This window comes from Canis lupus, chromosome 5 (assembly GCF_011100685.1).
Source record: "Canis lupus familiaris isolate Mischka breed German Shepherd chromosome 5, alternate assembly UU_Cfam_GSD_1.0, whole genome shotgun sequence".
Taxonomy (NCBI): Eukaryota; Metazoa; Chordata; class Mammalia; order Carnivora; family Canidae; genus Canis; species Canis lupus.
The window spans coordinates 48,531,598-48,553,570 of record NC_049226.1 but is presented as its reverse complement, the minus strand read 5'-3'; the positions used below and the strand labels follow the sequence as shown (position 1 = coordinate 48,553,570).

At 37.1% G+C, this 21,973-nt stretch overlaps 1 protein-coding gene across 6 annotated transcripts in view; it reads left to right on the top strand.

Annotated features, from left to right (window-relative positions):
• PATJ (PATJ crumbs cell polarity complex component) overlaps positions 1–21,973 on the top strand; it is a 356,206-nt gene that overhangs the window by 63,521 nt on the left and 270,712 nt on the right. For all 6 annotated transcript variants that reach the window (XM_038537344.1, XM_038537342.1, XM_038537341.1 and 3 more), the window contains exons 15-17: positions 5,536–5,670; positions 11,539–11,700; positions 15,172–15,303. In XM_038537344.1, the coding sequence (XP_038393272.1) occupies positions 5,536–5,670; positions 11,539–11,700; positions 15,172–15,303 (429 nt within the window). The remainder of the gene's footprint in view (positions 1–5,535; positions 5,671–11,538; positions 11,701–15,171; positions 15,304–21,973) is intronic.

The following is a 21,973-nucleotide window of genomic DNA, read 5'->3' as shown; positions in this document are numbered from 1 at the left end:
AATAAATAAAATATTAAAAAAAAAAAGTGGAAGGCACAGGATCGAGTAACTGTAGTAATCGAGGTGCTCAGATAGGGTAGGTGGCCTATGAGAAACAGGAGCTTTTTCAAAATACATATGTCCTGTTTTGTTCCTCCCAACCATTATTCTAATTCTGTAGTTTATGGTGAGGTCCCTAAAGAAGTTGTGATTCTTTTCCTTGCATCACTCCACTGAGAACGCTATACTGTTGGGGTATTGTTAAAAGGCCTTCTATTTGCTCAGAGAAGGAGGTGGGACTTTCTCAAGAAAGGCAAAGGAGGTTTATTGGGAGGATGGCCTTTGAAGTGTACCCTGAAGAATGAGTTCAGGGAAATAACTGGGTATTCCAGGTGGAGAAAATACCAAGAACAAAAGTAGAACAGGAGTCATAAGTGCAAAGTGTTAGATCGGATGTCAAAAGCTCATATATCATGCAGGCTAGGCAGGTAACCTCAATGATATTTAACATGATAAATGCCAAACAAAACAAAAGGATAAATGCCAGTTGACTCTTTACCTTGCTGTTAGGCACCTAAAAAGAACCTTTGCTGTGTTTCTGTACAAAAGAGTACACAGTGTGTATTTTTTGAATATTCAGAATTAAAATTTTAGATGGGCGAGGGGCTTATGCTATATTTCACTGTTTATTTTTATTTTGTTTTTAAATATTATGTATTTATTTATTCATGAGAGGCAAAGAGAGAGAGAGGCAGAGACACAGGCAGAGGGAGAAGCAGGCTCCATGCAGGGAGCCCGACGCAGGACTTGATCCCGGGTCTCCAGGATCAGGCCCTGGGCTGAAGGCAGCACTAAACCGCTGAGTCACCCGGCTGCCCTGTATTTCACTGTTTAAAAGTTGTAGCTTCATTCTTGGAAAGCTTGTTTTTGGGATGTCTGGGTGGCTCAGTGGTTGAGCATCTGCCTTTGGCTCAGGGCGTGATTCTGGGATCCGGAGTCGAGTCCTGCACTGGGTTCCTTGCAGGGGGTCTGCTTCTCCCTCTGCCTATGTCTCTGCCTCTCTCTCTGTGTCTCTCATGAATGAGTAAATTTTTTTTTTAAATTTTGGGTTTTTTTTTTTGTATGGTAAAATTAGTAATTCTTTCCCTCTAACTTTTAAACATAAATGGCATTTAACATCTTCAATGTGTGTGTGTGTGTGTGTGTGTATGTTACAAGAGCCAATCATGGGGTTCTTTCCTATTTTGAGTTCAGCTTTTTGGAAGCATCCTCCCCCATTCTCCTGACATATCTGTTCCTCTCCAGAAGGGTTTTTTTTTTTACCCTGAAGCAACATCATTTATATTCTCACTTGAGCATTCTGATATCTTGTTTTAGGGTCCTAAAAGTAGATCTTTTAGCAAAATGAATGAACTGCGGTTTGCTTCATGACAGGTCTCTCCACTCACAGTTTGAAGGACTCTAGCTTGCTAGGTCTCATTTGATCTTTGTCATTTTAGCACTGACAGTAAATCACACAATGGTCATACTTTTCCTTGTATATATTTCCTTGTATCTTTTACTTGTCACATCAGGATCATGAAAATCCTGCTGCTCATTAACTTTGTCAATTTAAATAGGACCCCTTGCAAAGCACATTGAATAAGCATCAATAAAGCATAACATGGGATGTGTGTGAAGGCATCAATCATCTGTCTCTTGCACCCACTTCTGTCATTTTAGCACTTTCTGCTCTCTAAGAACTCAGAATACCAGAGGCGTGGACATCTGAAAGAGACAGATGAAATGGTTGATTTGTTTAGTTGCTAAATGCAGCTGGGACAGGTAATTAAACAGTCCTGCTCCCGCAGAGAAGCCGCAGAGAAGCCTGCAGCAATGTAACATGAAGTCTCAAAAACCCAGCTGTACTCAGATTTAGATTCAGAACTAATATTAAGTAGGCCTCTTTCAGATTGACAGATTTCGTAAACATCATTTCAGGTTTATTTGTTCAGCGTGATTGAAGATGGAGCATGTGTGTTTAGTTCATGGTTTAAGTTTCTAGGGAGCGTGTGCTGTTTATAGATAACTGAGAGAATAGCCTATAAGGGTATAGCCCTCTGTCTGAAGGTGAGGGATTTCATGGGTGACCCTCTTGCTGTTCCTCTATGCTCCAGCCTATTGCTGACTTGAGCTGTTGCATGAATGTGGTAGGGAGTGGGGTCAGCTGAATGAAAAGCTCAGGATTAGTAACAGGGGCTGAATGAAGATCAGTTCCCTCCTTAATCCTTTTATTTTTTTATGGGGGCATATTTTTAAGTAGGTAGCAACAGTGTGTTTGTAAAGCAGTGTCTTTTAATTTGGGCACTTCCATGCAGAAATTGCTATCACCATCTACTCATTTGCTTGAACAAAAATTTAGCAATTACCTTTTTCATTGACCTCCCACAAGCAGAGCCCCCCAACAGGCTCTTTGTAGAGCTGATGCGATCTTACCCTTCTTTTTTTTTTTTTTTAAAGACTTTCTTTATTCATGAGAGACACAGAGAGACGCAGAGACACAGGCTAAGGGAGAAGCAGGCTCCTCACAGGGAGCTCGAAGTGGGACCAGATCCCAGGACAGGGATCACATCCTGAGCCAAAGGCAGACGCTTAACTGCTGAGCCACCTAGGCATCCCTTACCCTTCAATTCTTATCGCAAATCTCCCCATCTCTGGGAAGCCTACCCCTACCAACTTTCCAAAATAGCCTCCACCAATGGTGTGTAGTATCTTTACCCTCATTAGTTCCTTCATAGCATTTGTTACAATTAGTAGTTATTTGGTTTTCACTTGCTTGTTGGCGAATTGTTTTCTTTGTTGTTGTTGTTGTTAAAGATTTATTTTTTTGAGAGAGAGAAATTGAGAGTGTGAGCAGGAGGAGGGGCAGAGGAAGAGAATCTCAAGCAGACTCCCTGCAGAACACAGAGCCTGATGCAGGGCTCCTATCTCATAACCCTGAGATCACTTGAGCCAAAATCAAGAGTCAGACGCTTAACCAGCTGAGCCACCCAGGTTCCCCTGTTGGTGAATTGTTTTCTTACTTGTTTGTATCTGCCTGCCCTCTTGCTTATTTATTATCTGTATTTTATACTAGATATTAGTGCTGTGGGGGGTCAGGACTGTTTCATTCACCTGATTCCAGATCATAACTCAAATCCTTGCACACAGTTTATTTTATATCCTATAAATATATGCTAGATATCATGTCTAGACAAGATGGTAGATTGGTGGTATATTGGTAAGTGTCTAGCTCTCAAAACAACAAAAGAAATAAAAAAAAAGCAACCCAAATTTGTAGCATTTACCAGTATCTGTGGTGTAAATAGTCCAACCATGGCAGATTTCAAGCTACCAAAATGACATCACTGAATACTGAATTGGGAAACGATTCACAATAGCACTTCATCATTACAGATTTCTCTGTGGGAACAGAGCTAATTAACTACCTACCCCAGCTTCATTTAGCAACTCAACAAATCTTCCATTTCATCTTTCAGTTCATCCCTTCAGTAGTACATGAAGAGAGTATTTAGATAGTTTTTAGATAGTATTTCTACTGTACATGTATAACAGAAGTCTCTTAAGGTAAAGTGTAAAAATAGGAAGTGATGGATTTTGAGTGCTTCTTATATTTTTTAATATTATTTATTTAATTGTGGTTCACAGAATTTAATTTTTAGTGATAGCTACATTTAACAGCTGACTTGCAAAATTCCTGAAAATTGAGCAATCTCTTCTTGCAAGCAGTCTTCATACCACTTGAGATGACCTATTGATGGATGCACTGACCACTCTTTGCTCCATAACAAAGAAAGGGAGAGAGGAGGCAGAGATGGGTGGGTTAGTTCTTATTACAGAAACATATCTCTCCTTTTATTAACCTCCTACTACTAAAGAAAAAAACTAAAAACCAAACATCAACATTAATAAGGAAACATGTCTTCTTCTGGTTTGATATACATGATTTGGTACAATGACTGCACAAGAGAATGAGGGGGACAACAGTGAGAAATAGAGAAATCACAGACGGGGCAAGAGTAAAATCAATGTTAACCTTCCGTTTAGAGCACTAGAACATCTTCTTGCCAGAGGTAGTTGTAGATTCTGAAGTGCTTGGTGGTCAAGAGCACTTAATTTTCAGAAAATTAGCCCAGGGCCAGAAGTCCCTCATGCCTGTTTTAAGTCATTGAGGTCTTGGTGTGCTGGATTGTTTACCACTTCCCATTTGTCTCTGTGTGTATAGTGGGAAGGAAATGAGCCCCAGATGATGTCTGGAGGAAGGCCTGTAGAACTCTGGGGACTCAGTAGATGACTAAGGGGAGGTGACAAGTCAGAGATGAGGGATCATAGAGAATAGGAAATATGAAGGAAAGAGCCATGTTGTGGGTGCATTGCCATGCTGTATAGAATTTTCTCCTTATCAAATATATAGCTAGAGGTGGGTCTTGTATTTTTAGATAAACAGACTATAGGTAGAGGAAATATCATAATTTCATAATTTCATAATTATCATAAAAATCATAATTTTTACCATTTACCACATTTGAGTTTATATAGCCACAATGAGAAATCATGAGCTCCATCTTTAAAAGTCAAGAGAGTAGAGTTTGGTGAGTGCGTTTGACCTTTGCCGCCAACAACGCCAAGTCTCATCTCTTTACTTTGACATTGGCTAGAGTTTCTTAACCCTCAACTCATATCTGATCCCATATGAATCCTTCTAAGCCAATAGCATCAATCCTAGGATGGAATAATAATTGCCTTCCTTATTACATACCTACTGTCCCTCAACTAGAAATTGTTCTCACTTAAGTTGGTGAGATGGAAAAGGAGTTCTCAAGTGACATATCATTTTTCATAGATTAGTTAAAAAAAAAAAGCATTTAATGAGTTAATTAGTTAAAAAAGCATTTAATTAGTTAAAAAAAAAACATTTAATTTAATGTTTAGTGCCTAGTACTCTCGTAGGGCCTGAGGTTATAGAGAGCAGAAGATATAGGCTTTGTACTCGGGGATTAAGCAGAAAATAGGGATTCTAAACACAGTAGGACGTGGGCTGTGATAGAGATCTGTACAGGGTGATCTGGGACTCCAAACAGAGGCACAGTAACTCAGATATCAGGAAGGGCTTCCTGGAAATGACACTGCCTAGGTATTGAAGTGTAAGTGGAAAGTAGGTAATAAAGAGGAACTAGAATGTTCTGGGAGATGGGAAACCCTGCAGAGAAATGAAACATGGAATACATACTGGGAACTATAGAAAGTTTGGAAAGCCTGCTACTTAGAATGAAGGCAAGACTTTGTACATCTATCTCTCCATTCCTAGGGAATCTGAAAGGAAAAGAGGAGTGAGGACAAGAAGACAATTATTCATATTTTATTGGTGGCTAGTTTTCCCATTACTGTCCTCTCCTGGGATCTTGGTGATCTTATTCAAGAGGTGGGGTTTTCATGTCAAAATAATACTTGATGGAGGATTAACAGCTGGATGTGTCTTTGTCACGTTTGATGTTATTGCTTTGTGTTTTGCTACAGCTGCTGCCCATTCACACTCTGAGGCTTGGCATGGAAGTGGATTCCTTTGATGGGCACCATTATATCTCTTCAATTGCTCCAGGTGGTCCTGTTGATGCACTGAACCTCCTGCAGCCAGAGGATGAACTTCTTGAGGTAAGGTTTCTGAGAGATAAAAGACACAGAACAGGAATTTCTAAGTTGTAGGAAAATGTATTTTTACAAGAAATTCACTGAGTTACATTACAGCCCATGTAATGTGAACTACTGAAATTGAAAAATACTTGGAGACTATCTTTTCAAGTATACAACATAGTATTGTTTTTTTTTTTTTTTCCAACATAGTATTGTTAACGATGGTCTCCAAGTCACCGTAAGAGTAGATCTTAAATGTTCTTACCACACACATATACACCAAATGGGAACTATGTGAGGTGATGAATGTGTTAACTAACTTCAGTGTGAGAGTATTTCACAATATAGATGTATGTCAAATCATCACATTATCCACCTTAAACTTACACAATGTTATGCGTCAGTACCTCAGTAAAACTAGAAAAAAGGAATAAAGGCAAAGAAAAATACAGCCTATGTAATGATAAAGAAAATAGATAATATGCTTTCAGTTCATTTTCCCCATCTTTTAGGACTCCTCAGATGTCCTTTTGAGTGCTTTATTTAAATGATTGAGAAAGAAGCTAATGTCCCATTTTAGTTTGATAGCATAATTAGGTTTTTGTATTGTTTTGTTTTAGCAAAATTCTTTCTAAGAGATGAATTCCTACCCCATGTTTGCAGCATGTAGTCACATTTATTTGCAAGTTTTATTGGTTATATTTAAAAGAGTTAGGCTAGCTGGATGACCTCAGGCTCCCCAGCCTTCTTTACTTAGAGCAATTCTAGAGTACTTCTACTCTGACATGACCTTGAGAGATTTTGTTAGATTGAATAGTTCTAGAGCTAAAATAACAAGCAAACAGCATTGAATCTTCCAGTTTTACAGACAGGAAAATAAAGCTTTGATTTTCCCCAGCTTTATACACTCATAGCATGAGGACTTTAATTCATGTTTTCTATCTCCCATTTCACTGTTTTTTCAAATATACTATTTCCTAAGCTCCTTTAAAAAAAAAAAAAAAAAGTGGAGAATAGTCAAACTTAGAGAAGGGTATGTAAAAGAGGGTTTTGCCAAGAGTTGGGAACCACAGTAGCTCTAACTTGGGTTTAATAGAATCAACCTCATAGCTTTAGCCAAGATTAGACTCCCATGGGCCTTGATTTTAGAGATGTCTTTCTAAAGTCTATGTTTACTCAAAATGAAATGACAGGGATAGCAAATGGTGTTGTTTTTGGATGCAACTGCATTTTTTAGCAGTGTCTGGCCACCCAGAAAAGTATGTTCAGAATTCTGGGCTGATTTTGAGGTCAGAGGGAAAGCTGCTATGACTGGTTGTTAAATTTTGTCATAGCATGGGAGGGCAAGATATTGGAGTCCTGTGTTAAGATGTAGTAAGTTGCTGATTTTTAGAAGTGCTCAAGGACACTGGGTGTCATGCTATATGTTGGCAAGTTGAACTCCAATAAAAAAAAAAAAGTGCTCAAGGAATCATACTGGGATGCTTATTGAGGAATAATGCCTTTGGGTTTTACTGCATGACTTAAGGGATTTTTGGTTTTTGTTTTTTGTTTTGGTACTAAGATCATATCTTTCTCTTTTGATTGCCAGGGCACATACATAGCTTTATGGATATCACACATGATAATCTATAGATTAGAGGCTATTTCTATACTGTGTAGTTTTTAGGTATTAAGAAAAGAGATATTTTTGTTTGGAGAGAAGTGGAATTAGTGAAAACCAGTTTGATTATCATTTTTTTCGTGAGGAATATACATATATTGTATATGTGAAACTAATGTAATGTGACAGGTTAACTACAATTTAAAAATTTTTAATTCTTGTATTTTAATTTTAATTCTATTATTAAAAAAGTAATAAACTTTTTCTCCAAGAAAAAAATATGCATATATAACAGAGAATTTACCATTTTAACCATTTTTAGTGTACAATTCAGTGGCATTAAGTATGATTAAAAACTAGTATGTGGTAAGTGATAAAGGATTATTGGCAAGTATGAAGGAAGTGTGCATGATCCCAGTCATCGACTGAGTGCTCTGTGCTTTAGCCAAGATTATGATCCCATGGGCCTTCCATCTTGTAATGGAATGTGGTATAATAAGGGTAGTATACTTACATTCTTAAGTATAGATTTCTGGTGAAAAAACTGGAGATAGGGAGTGAAGCACAGGTTTGAAGTCAGAAGAGCTGCTTCTGTTTTTAAATTTTCCACAACTTTACATCATGTCCTTTGACATGTTACTGAATTTTTAACAGTTGTTTTTTTTTTTTTTAAAGGGAATACCTTCCTTTTTTTTTTTTAAACATTTTTTATTATTTACTTATTTATGATAGTCACACACAGAGAGAGAGAGAGAGAGAGAGAGAGGCAGAGACACAGGCAGAGGGAGAAGCAGGCTCCATGCACCGGGAGCCCGACGTGGGACTCGATTCCGGTTCTCCAGGATCGCGCCCCGGGTCAAAGGCAGGCGCCAAACCGCTGCGCCACCCAGGGATCCCAACAGTTGTTTTTTTATCAATAGATGTCTGTCTCACCATGTTTTCGTGAGGATCTAATGGAATATCATCAATGTAAACTTTATTTGAAAGATTTTACTTATTTGAGTGAGTGTGAGCAAGGGTTGGGGGAGGGCAGAGCAGAGAGGAGCAAAGGTGGGGGAGGGGGAGAAAAATCTCAAGCAGACTCCATGCTGAGCGTCGACCCTGATGCAGGGCTTAATCTCACAACCCTGATATCATGACCTGAGCCGAGATCAAGAGTCATACACTTAACTGGCTGAGCCACCCAGGTATCTCTTAAACTTTATTTTTTTTAGCATACAGTATTTTAATAGTTTTAGGTATATAATATAGTGATTCAACAATTCCTACATCACCGAGCGCTCATCACAAGTGCACTCCTTAATACCCTTCACCTATGTCACCCACTCCCCATCTACTTCCCCCCTGGTAACCCTCTGTTCTTTGTAATTAAGAATCTCCTGCTTGATTTGTCGCTCTTTTCCCCCCCTTTGCTCATTTGTTTGGTTTCTTAAATTCTACAAGTGAAATCATATTTGCTTTTCACTCACTGCCTTATTTCGCCAGCATTATACTCTCTTGCTCCATTCATGTCATTGCAAATGGTAAGATTTCATTCTTTTTTTATGGCTGAATAATATTCCTCTGTGTGTGTGTGTGTGTGTGTGTGTGTGTGTGTGTCCATCCATTAGTCAATGGACACTTGGACTGCTTCCATAATTTGACTATTGTAAATAATGCTGCTATAAACATTGGGGTACATGTATCCCTTTGAATTAGTGTTTTTGTACTGTTTAGGTAAATACCCAGTAGTGTGATTGTTGGATTGTAGGGTAGTTCTATTTTTAACTTTTTGAGGAACCTCTGTGCAGTTTTCCAGAGTGGCTGCACTCATCCATGTAACCTTTAAAGCATTATCTCACTGTGAGATCTTGGCAGTATTATTGCTGTGAAAAGGCATAAACAATCTTTATGGGATAAGATGAATGAGGATTGAATGAGGTAATGTAGTGGGATAATACTTGTACAGTATTATGTATTCTGCAAATGTGTACTGTGTGTGTTTTCTAATCACAAAGTCTGAATGATTGAGACTTGATAGCACTTAAGAGGGTCTCAAGTAGGAGGGCCCAGAGAAATACTGTGAACTCTAAAATAAAAATTGGCCTATTCTGAATAACCAAATATAGAAATAAAAAAAATCTCTCTAAAGTTAGCCAAATAAACTCCTGAACCTAAAGTGTATGTGTGTGTGTGTGTGTGTGTGTGTGTGTGTGTGTGTGTATAGTGTACTCCTTAGAGCTTAAAACCAGAAACACAAATATGCTTTGGGGTTAGGACATTGTGCCAAGTCTCAGCCCAGAGCAGCTATTTACAGCAGCCATAAATCCTCTTAGATAGAAGTTGGTAATGGGAAATGTGACCAATCCCTTTAACAATAGAGAGTAGTGAGGAGGACTACCAGGCACTGCTATAATAATTGGAGACAATTCAAATGAATAAGTAATGAGCTAAATAAATATTTAAATGTACTCCAAGATAAAAACCTGAAAAGTGATTTTCTAATTTGTTGAAGTAATGTGAAACACAAACTAAGGCCTGCGTTTGCGTAGAATTCTTGCTTTGGTTGTATCTGCTTGCTTTGTTTTCAGTATAGAGTACTACCCGTTTGGATGATCTTAGAACTTTCTATGTTTTGGTACCAGTTGGCACTGAGGACATGATGTGACCAGTGAAAGTTGACTTTCAGTTCTAATAAGGAAAAACCTTTATCAGCTGCTGAACTTGCTGTCCCCTGGATCCCTTTCATCAGTCAGAAAGTCTTGAGAGATGATATTTACTTTTCTGCTAGGGCCAGCACCCTGAAGCACATATGGGTCTCTTTACTCTGTGGTGATATCTCTGTAAATAATTAAGAGCCAGAGAGATGGTGTCTGGCCTGATGGCTAAGTGCTTGTATGTTGCAGGCCTGAGAGTGGCTCCCAGGGATGATTGACTTGAGGCTCAGGCTGCTGCTGCTGAGGTACTTGTAACAACCCACAGTGTTATATTCTCTGAGAATGACAGATTTTGTGCAGAGGTTTCTCCCAGGAAAGTCAGCCCTGTGATAGTTATCTAGACATTAGCACTGGACCTGTCAGAAATTAATGCCAGCCCAGAAATATCTTTAAAACCAGAAATATCTTTAAAACCAATCATGCCACTGAACCCTCCCAAGAAGGTGAGAGTCAGATGCAAAAAGATTGGTTGATGCCTGGATTATGCTCATGCCTCAGCTTTTGGGGAGTAGCAGACAGATTGGTTTTTAGTGGCACTGAGTCAGAACCGAGAGAGCTTCTGGAGCTTAAGTCAAATACATAAAAAATGAGAATAAGTTTACCTTTCTAAATAATGTTTGCAAGATATTATTATTGTGCACTAAAGCATGACACTTAGATAATTTTGTGGTGATAAGCATTAAGCATTAGTAAGGAGTAGTTGGTTATCCTTTTGTTCTTTTAAGCATATGGAACACACATCAAACAGTTTGAAAACTGACACACTTCCTGTCCTTGAGGACTGTGAGCAGAGCATGTAAGAATAGAATGGAGGCAAACTTACGTGTATATCTTTTCGATAGACATGATTTCTCAAGGATGGTATCAAGAGTTCATAGCATGTGAAAGAAAATTGTGAAAAGTGATGCTAAATTTTGACAGCTGAGTATCCTAGATTTTGTTAACTACACATTATAATTTGATTGGTTTTTAGTTGTAGCCTTAAAATTAGTGCTAATATCTATAGTGATATTTTAATGAAATGAAAAAGCAAAAGGAGACGGTCTTAGGAAGGCTAGCAATGATATTTAGTGTGTTTAAGGAGGTAAGTGTAGAGGTAGATGAGATAATTCAGCATTGGAAGGTAGAAAAGAGAAACCATGACTGAGGTATGAAAAATTAGGCAGATCACTTGTAATCTGCACACATCTCATACTTCACTGAAATTCAGTAAAGGTTTAGTCTTAATTTTTATACGTTTGATTTCTAATGTTTTTATTTACTACTAAAATAATGTGGTTACATTTAGACCCTTTGTTCACAGAGAAAATAACCCTGCTTTTATTTTGATAGATTGTTGTGATCATGGGACTTTGTTTTTTTTCCTTTGGGGCCTCTTTTTTTTTTAAGATTTTATTTATTCATGAGAGACACAGAGAAAGAGGCAGAGACATAGGCAGAGGGAGAAGCAGGCTCCCTGTGGGAAGCCTGATGTGGGACTCGACCCCAGGACCCCGGGATCAGGCCCTGAGCCAAAGGCAGACAATCACTGAGCCTCCCAGGTGCCCCGTTGGGCCTCCTCAATTCTGACTTAACCCTTTATCTTTCCAGGTTAATGGTGTCCAACTGTATGGGAAATCTCGCCGAGAGGCAGTCTCTTTTCTCAAAGAGGTTCCACCTCCCTTTACCTTGGTTTGCTGTCGACGATTATTTGATGATGAAGCTTCTGTGGATGAACCGAGGACCACCGAAACCCTTCTTCCTGAGATGGAGGTACTAACTAAATATACTGTGGTTCCCACAGGAATGAGCATTCATCAAGGATGCCCTGAAGAGTGTATTTAATATGAAGGGGGGCAGAAGTTTCCTTCTTCTTTTGACTATAGTAGTGCTCCAAGGCAGTAATGCATAACTTTACGAACTGTTACTTTTCATTTAACATCATAAAACTTTTTTTCTTACTTTTTTCCCCCCTTGAAATGTTGATGACATTAATGTGCATGCACTTTGATTTTAGAGAAACTTTTTTTTATTTTTAGTAATTTCCTGGGCTCATTACCTTTGGCTCCCAGTTCAACTCAGTTCATCTTAAGTTTAAGATGCTGGTGAGTGTTGAGTATCTAATGGACTTCCTTTTTTCAGAGCCTTAGAAATATGAAGACCTATGACCAATTTCGAAGTGAGTAAAAATTGCTGTAAAAGCCTTCAGAAGGTCAGCGAATAAAATAACATTTTCTTTGCTCTTGGTACTCTTTTTTTTTTTTTTTTTAAAGAACATTGTGATTATGAAAACAGTTTTTTTTAAGCCTGCGCTTTGTCATCTTACACCAGTTGTAACCTCATCTTTTTTTTTTTTTAATGATTTTATTTGTTTATTAGAGCACAAGCAGTGGGGAGAGGGAGAAGTAGCTCCCTGTTGAGCAGGGAGCCCCATGCAGGGCCCAATTCCAGGACCCTGGGATCATGACCTGAGCTGAGGGCAGACTCTTGACTGACTGAGCCACCCAGGCACCCCTGTAACCTCATCTTTTATGCCACTTCCCCTACCCTACTCTCTCAACCCCCTTTCCGGACTCTTACAGATTATAATTCCATTAACACCAGTTTAGACATGTAGACCCTTCCCTTTATTCCACTGTGGTCTAAGCTTCAAGATACATGGACCCTAATCGTGCCCCTACCGTTTAATGATTGTGAATTTTTGAGCAAATAACTTGACTTGCTGTTCATATTCTTTCTTTGAAAACTGGGGACACTTAGAGTATTTACTACCCTCATTAGTTTGCGTGAGAAGGAAATGAAGTAATCTGTGGCTCTTAGTGCAATGCCTCGCACATGCAAAGTGCTTGGGAAAAGTTAACTGTAGTTCTTGCCTCCTCCAGTCCACCCATCTTTGTTTCCTGATTTCCTAAAGTATGTAAGAGGCTGGCACTGTCTTAGGGTCACAGATACCTTCATGTGTTTTAAGCTTGCTTTTACAAGAAAACTTAGCTCCTGTGAGCAGAGTCAAATTATCAGATTATTTTGTCTCTCATAGTGTTTTTATTCTGTACCAGGTGTGTAAGAATTCTTAGTCCATTATTGATTGAAAATCTCTTTTTAATGTTTATCTTTGGTAAAACATATTTCAAGGAAGGGACTCATGTCACTTTTGTGATTCTTAGTATCTTTACTAAAATTCAATGGGGATGAGGGCTTACCTCTAAAGATTGATAAAAATGCCTTTAATCTCATTTTACAGGGTGTGTAAATCACCCAGCTTGCTGACTCAGTGCTCCCATCTGTCATCCTTTACCACAATGGGTAAACAACAGCTTTGAATTATTCTAAATGTCAACCTTGCTGCCCATTAGTTGATTGCTTCCCATTCTGTAGATACAGGAGTTATGCAGGATTGATTGTATCAAAGTGATATATCTTAGGTTGGAGTACAATATCTTATATACCTTGGATGCCTTGAAATTTCTGTAAACTTAGGTTTTATAAGTGTGTACGGTTTCTTAAAATCCTGGCTTGCTTCCCCCCCCCCCCCCCCCCCCCCCCCCCCCCCCCCAGTTATCCCCATATCATCTTGGGTTCTTTTTTTTTTTTTTTCTTTTCATCTTGGGTTCTTAAGTCTTATCTGGTTAGGCAGCTCAGCCAAAATTCTAATGCTCATTAGTCAGTGAGGGTATTAAATGCCCCAGGAAAATATCAATCATATTGTATTAGCCATTGAAACTTTACTTTTTATTGGAAGGTATAATGTTTTCTTTTTAAATATCCTTTCCTCACATCAGACTCATATATACAGAGGTTATTGATCCAGAACATCCCAGGGATTTCAAGTTTTGTAATTCAAGAACCCAGGAATCATTCCCATGTTTAGACTCAATCCACACATGGATTGAGTATTGACTTTCCATGTCCTGCAGGGACAGTTTGAGATCTGGACCAACCATAATTTAGAAAATGTTTCTGTACTTGCTGTAGCGTCTTACTCTTCCACATTAGAGGGGTCCCCTCCCTTTGGTTTCATTAAATGGATTTTCTTTTGCAAGCCATTTAAAATTATGTTTGTAGGAATGATGCACTTTGATTTTATTTATGAGGAGCACCCAAAATTTTTAAACTAAATTTAAAAATTATTATTTAGTCTGTAGTTGTATTTAAAAAAATTCAAGGGAAATGCAGTCAAAGATGGATGATTTGCTAATGTATTGAGCAAATATTTATTGAGCACCTACTGCCAGCCAGGCTTTATTGTGGGCTGAGTGGATAACTATTGGTAAACTCCATGATTGCCCACACAGAGTTTCCATTCTAGACTGTCATCTTGTTAGTTGAGGCTACAAAGAAAAAGAAGATAATCTTTGAGCTTCAGAGAGAAGGTCAGAGTATTTTGAGGAAGATAAATTATATGAAAACATAATATGGTGCTATAAATAGTATTAAAAACTGAAGGTTGAAGCAGCTCTTCTTCTGTGTTGTCAACTCATTGACTCACTATTATTTAGCTTCCTAGAACTCCTTATAGCAATGACTCTCCCTAAAAGGAGGGAGGAGCTTAGAATAGGGGGATTTGGGAGTATGAAGTCAAGGAAAATAACCATGGACTTTTTTGGATAGTTTTGCCGGATTATGTCCTCCAAGACTAGATTTCATTATTTCAACTCACTGAATTTTTTTTTAACCAGTTTTTAGATTTACATGATTCCCAAGGAATTAGATTTTTTCCACTTTATTTTTCTAGTGAAGTTTTTCTTGAAAACTTCCAGGAGCCAACAGAAGTGGTTTCTCTTATGTCTTGTACTATCCTCTCTCTGGCAGGCCTCTTTCTGTCTCTCACTGTAAATATAAATTCAGGTATTGCTACTTATATAATATCTTATAAGCTTTGACTTTGTATGATATTTTCATTTTTTCTTAAATTGCATATTTTTCCTTTTATGCTTCTAATGGGATGACAGAACTCATTGAAGTATAAGAGGTCAGTGTTAATATTTTGAGTGAAACAGGTACTTTACATTAAAAAAATCCAACTGTATAAACAGTCTGCATTTTTTAAGTACTTGAATTTTCATGAATATATACTAGAGTGTGTGTGCCCCTGTGCATGCCCCTTCTGAAAAGATTAAAAAGATAAAGCATGCATGCCAATGAGAATTCCCAGTTGGAGAAGAAGCTATGAGATTCCCAATATGTTAATTCTTTTCAGAATTGAAAGGACAACGTTTGAAGCATTTATCCTCTTTGGTGTTTCAGGCTGACCACAATGTAGACATCAATACCGAAGAAGAGGAGGAGGAGGAGTTAGCACTATGGTCTCCTGAAGTCAAGATTGTTGAACTAGTAAAAGATCATAAAGGCTTGGGGTTCAGCATCTTGGATTACCAGGTATAAGAATCTATATTGAGTTTTTGGAGAGATTTGTTTTAAAGGTATGTGAAGTAGTAATTATTTAAGGAATTCTCTAGGGAAAACTGAATGATTTGGTATATAATGCTACCACCCAAAGATAGGTCTTATGATTTCCACTGTTACCTTTGCATTTAGTAGTTTTCTTAATTAATAAAATGATGGATGATATAATAATTGAACAGTGAAAGAAGCAGCAGTTTTATACCCATGGATACTTTTAGAGACTGGAGCTTGAAGAATTTTTTTATATGGAGGGATCCCCCCCATTTTTATCGAGATTATTTCACATACCATAAAATTCATGCATTTTAAGCATGCTGTTTGGTTGTTTTCAATCTATACTCAGTTGTGCAACCATCACCACAGTCTAATTTCAGAACCCTTACATCACCCTAGAAAGACTCGTCCACATTACAGTCATTCCCAGCTCTTACTATTCTTTCTCTCCTCTTCACATGAAACTGTTGTTTTGCTTATCTGTTAATCTCAATGAGCTTGATTAAATATAAATGTTCTTCATGAAAATACGTATTTATATTCAACATGAAATACTATGTATAAATTGTATAAATAATACTATTTATCTATATATGTACTCCAATTGTAACTAAAGTCACTAATGCATTTGGGTGGTGGTGTGTGAAAGATCACAGTAGGATATCTATTATGTTCTATCAGTTTACTGGTTTACAGTATTTTTAGACCTGATTATCATGGGGAATTTAAAACTGTTGGCAAAAAAAATCTCTTCACTTTTAAGATGCATATTTTAATACTTTAGTGCTGCCTAAACACATTGTGGTTTAATAAAGCAAAATGTACTCTATCAAAGCACATAAAATGCCAAGTGATATAAAAATCAATTTTTTTAATATAATAAGGCATTCGGGAACAGATTAAAAGAAAAATACTTTGAGCATTATGTAAGAACATTAAATTCCATATTTAAGTAGTGTGATTTAAGATTACTGAAATAGATTGTTCATTTTTGCTGGCATATTTCTGTGCCAGATAACCCTCTCTGTTATTAGAATGTTTCTTTGGAATATTACTGAAGTATGATTTACTGATTCTAAATAATGCATATTTGGAGAAATATTTTTTTAAAGATTTTATTTATTCATAAGAGACACACACAGAGAGAGAGAGAGAGGCAGAGACACAGGCAGAGGGAGAAGCCGGCCCCATGCAGGGAGCCTGACATGGGACTTGATCCCGAATCCCCAGGATGAGGCCCTGGGCTGAAGGTGGCGCTAAACCACTGAGCCACCCAGGCTGCCCTGGAGAAATATTTTTATCAAGAAGTATCACATTGTAAGATTCTAGAAGTTTTTTTCTTTATTATTATTTTTTAAAGATTTTATTTATTTATTCATGAGAGACAGAGAAAGAGAGAGAGAGAGAGAGGCAGAGACCTAGGCAGAGGGAGTAGCAGGCACCATGCAGGGAGCCTGATGTGGGACTTGATCCCAGGACTCCAGGAGCACGCCCTGAGCCGAAGGCAGATTCTCAACTGCTGAGCCACCCAGGCATCCCTCTAGAAGTTTCTATATTGGTTGATATAAGGGCGTATAAAATAAATTACAGATACCATCTCAATTTTTCTTACCCAATGTACCCTTATTAACTTCCACATGATTAATGATAAATAAGTATTTGCAGAATGATTGATTGAATAAAATTTAGGTTAGCCAAAATTAACTGGAAGTAAATGAATACATTCAATGAGACTTTTTTGTTAACCGTTTTGATAATTAGGATTTAGTTTAGAAAACACCTTTCAGATGAAGTGTTGGATATTCAACTATATTTCCATTATGGTTGGAATCTATATGTATTTAAATTCTTTTTTTTTTTTTTTAAGATTTATTTATTTATTTATTCAGAGAGAGAGAGAGGCAGAGACACAGGCAGAGGAAGAAGCAGGCTCCATGCAGGGAGCCCGACCTGGGACTCGATCCCGGGTCTCCAGGATCACACCCCGGGCTGCAGGCGGCGCTAAACCGCTGTGCCACAGGGGCTGCCCGTATTTGAAAATTATATAATATATTATAATGGTGCTCTTACTCTCTTAAATGACATGTGTAAGTTTTATATTTTGAATATTGCCCACGTTAAAGCAGAGAAGTCCTTTAGAAATTAAAAAAAAAAAAAACCTCAATAAAGGAGAGAAAGGAAAAGTGGAGAGTCCTTAAGAGTTTAACCTCTAGTCAACAGAAAAAATTCTTGTATCAGTTCTGAGCTTTACACTTAAAAAAAAAGTTCCAAATATGGAAATTTTTTTCCTCATTGCGTTCATATAGGTATGCCTTAAGGCATGCTTTGGTTTTTCTTAATTTAATTTTTTTATAAAATTCTAGGTTTCTCCTCCCCTCCATCTTCCTCATAATCATCACTACACATGCAGACATTTCTGCACAAATTATATAAAGTAATTTTGCTGCAAAAGAAGTGTTAGATATTCCTCTTGCCTTTCTGCTTCTCAGAGAACTGATAGAAAAATATTTCATTTTTGAAATGCAACTTTGATTCATATTAAAGTGCTTGGCTTATTTACTTCTGTAGCTAAACCCTGGAAGAAAAACATTGCCTTAAACAATTTTTTTCTTAAGTCAATATTAAGAATATTTACTTATTGTATTCAGCACGTATTCACCATTTGTCAGTGGTATGTAGAACTGTTAAACACTAGACATTTAGATGATACATAAGCACAATTTAAAATTTGGTTTTGGGCAAGTTAATTAATTGCATTATATTGTCCCCAGTTGTAATTAGGTAATAAATTCTATAGTTTAAAAAAATTTTTTACAAGGCCAGGTGAAGGTTTTGCAAAAGTCATGAAAGGCCATGTTTTGGCTATTACTGTATTTGATGCACCCTGTATGAATTTATTGGGTAGCTGAATAGGGCTGATGCAGATCTACTTGCATCCTTTTTGCCCCCTTAGCACATTTAGAATAAGAATACTGTAGAAACATCCCTGGCCACAGGGAGAAAGTTTTAGGAGAGTGGGAAAACTTCCAGGTTGTAAAGGACTGCATTAGCAGTATTGAAGAGATTGAAAATTTACTTAGCAATATTAATTTCTCACTAACTTGTTTTTCTCTAGAATAGTAAGAACTTCCCCAGAACCTGACAAAATTTATATACAGCATCTGTTTCATTGGTGCTTATGCAATTTCTTCATCTATAAAATGGGAATAATGTCAAGCTCAAAGGATTGTTGTGGGTTAAGTATACTTAAAAGAAGTAGGAAATGTTAACATTACTATGGGTATGTGGATATTGATAATTATCCAATTTAGAAAATAAACTAAAAAGTCTTGATATTATCTTGAAGGTATAGCCATACTACAATGTATTTGAACCCTATCAATTTGTAGCTATCTAGTTAGATTAGGAAAATTAATAAGTAGATGCCTTTGTTTAGTGAAGTCTAAATTGAATTGTAAAATTATATTCTAAAATTAAGTCAACTCCTGATGAGCCGTATGTGAATTATCTAATGTGGATTATGGGCCAGCATTTGCTATTTACATAAATTGAACTGAACCAACCTTAGGAAAAGATGAGTGAGCAGAGAAAGGATCTTGGCCATGGAACTATGGGGTAGCTCTCTGGATAGGCGAAAGTCTGAAAATGCAAAAAGCAAACTGGAAATTCATTTTCATGAAAGGCATTTAAAATAGATTGAGGCAAAGGAAAAGGAGAAAGCAATAGGGAAGAATAGTAAATATGATTCAAGGTATAAGCTGCCTCAGATGTTATAATAAAATGGTAATAGCTTTATTGGCTCTGATTTGAATGCAGGTAGAATATTTATTAGTCTCAAATATTTATTTCTATGTCCTACTCCATGTAGTGGCTAGTTAAAATCCTGCCTTATATGTGTACCATATCAGAAGGCTCATTGGTCACTACAATGTCATACCTTATGGGATAGTGTTGTGGAAAACAATGATGTGCATAATTTATCAAGAACATGAATATGATGGCTTAACTATGTACTCTGTTTCTAAGCAACATAAAACTTCAGAAATTTGGTTATAACTTTTCACAGTATAATTTCTTGCCAGTTTTTACATATTGTACTTTAGTTATCTTTGTCTTGATTACGTGTAATGTCTTTATTCCTTGGAATATTACTAATACTTGTACTAATCCTAATATTAATACAAATAAAACTAATACAAATCTAATAACAATAGCTAACATTTATTGAGTGTTTACTGTTTGCTGGGCACTGTTCTGATTGCTTTATGTATTCCTCACAAAAATCCTGTGGAGTAAGTACTATTATTATCCTCATTTTTGAAGTGAGGAACCCAAGACACAGAGAGGTCACGTAAGTAGTCCAAATTCACACATTTAGAATATGGCAGAACTGAAATATGAACTCAAGCAGTCGGCTCCCAGAATCTATGCCTTTAAGCTACTATATTATGTTGCTCCTTTCCTTATGAGTGCATTTTCTAACAGGAGATCTTTGTACTAAATATATTACAGCAGATCTTCCTGTTTTTCCAGCTTGTAAAAAATGTCATATCGTAAGGACAAGCTGCTAGATGTATTCTCATTTTGAATGCTTACATGAAAGTTTAGTAAGTATTAAAAACTAATATAGAGTGCTCATATGCATTGTGTAAGAGCTAGTTTTGTTTATTGCTTCAAATGAAAAATACAAATTTAAGAATTCTAAATTAGTGTAACTAATTTGTTATAGGCTGGTGTTCAATAATGAAGCAATTATTAGTTAGTGTGAGTCTGTGATTTTCTTCCAAAAAGCCTGAAATAAATTTGGAATTGTGTGGATTTCACCTTGAGTTGACCTTATATATTAAACATGGCAAGTGGATATTTTCTGGTGTTTTGATTTATGTTGAACTTTGAATAACCCCTCATGATTATAATTCACTGGAAATGTTTGACATTAGCCAATTTTTGAACATTAGCCATGATATTGCCATTCTTAATACTTTTGAATTTCAATGATTTAGAAGATAAAATTTATTAACCAATAATTCTCCTCCATCCACATCCCAGTCCTCATTTCTCTCCCTTCTTGATATGGACAGACTCAATTTTTGCCAAAGTAGATGTTTTTAAAGACGTCAGGTTTTTCTTAGACATTAAAATAAAAATTAGCATCATAGCTAAGCCATGGAAAGGTGATTAACATAAATCCTGTTAGTAATATTTTTTTTTTATTTACTTATGATAGTCACAGAGAGAGAGAGAGAGAGAGAGAGGCAGAGACACAGGCAGAGGGAGAAGCAGGCTCCATGCATCGGGAGCCTGATATGGGATTCGATCCCGGGTCTCCAGGATCGCGCCCTGGGCCAAAGGCAGGCGCCAAACCGCTGCGCCACCCAGGGATCCCATAATATTTTTAAAAGTTGTTTTAAAGACCAAAGACCAATAATGACTCACTAAAAACAATAGTGTAAATATTCCTCCCTGAAAAAAAGTGATTAATTTTTCTTAACAGAAGAAATGGGTTATAAAGCCCAAATAGTATGAATATAAAATATTGTAGTATTGCTGAGTGTTGGATATGGTATGCCTTACTATTTCTGATAAAAACTTAGTGTGCAATTTTTAGTTTTTGCCTGACTCCTTCCTAACTCCATTAACAAATTCTTTTTAAAAGATTTTAAAAGTTGTAGGAAGAGATTGTGTAAGTTTCATGCATGTGGCTTTAAATTGGCTTTTTTCTTTTCATGCGTGCAACAGAATGATTTTCTCTGCACATTAGGAATGCATGTGTGTATTTTTTTTTTTTAGATTTTATTTTTAAGTAATCTCTACATCCAATATGGGGCTTGAAATCACTACCCTGAGATCAAGAGTTACATGTACACTGACTGAGCCAGTGAGGTGCTCCTAAAAATGTTTTTAAAATAAGTAATAAAGGGGCTTTCTGGGTGGCTCAGTTGATTAAGCATCTGACTTTGATTTTGGTGCAAATCATAATCTCAGGGTTGTGAGATCGAGCCCCTGAGTTGGGCTCTGCACTGAATAGTGCACTGAATAGTGCAGCCTGCTTGAGATCCTCTCTCTCCGTCTCTCCTTCTATTCATAAATACATACATACATACATATGGCATAAAAATTCAAAGGTACATAATGTATCCTGTGAAAAGGAAACCTATCTCTGACCACAGTCCTTCACTTCTCTTAGATAAAAACTCCTGTTTTTCTTGTCAATCCTCTCAGAGAGATGTTATACATACACAGTTATAAAAGTAATAGGGTTTTTTTGTTGTTGCTTAATGGTTTTTTAATTTTTTTACACATAAATGGAATATGTCATACATACTTAAAGCACATTACTTTTTATCTCAATTATATGTTCTTTCATGTAGGTATTTATAGAGCTATGTAATTCTTTTTTTTTTTTCAATTTTTATTTTTTTTTATTTATTTATGATAGTCACAGAGAGAGAGAGAGAGAGAGAGGCAGAGACATAGGCCGAGGGAGAAGCAGGCTCCATGCACCGGGAGCCCGATGTGGGATTCGATCCCGGGTCTCCAGGATCGCGCCCTGGGCCAAAGGCAGGCGCCAAACCGCTGCGCCACCCAGGGATCCCTGTAATCTTTTTAAAAACTGCACAGAAGGGATCCCTGGGTGGCTCAGCGGTTA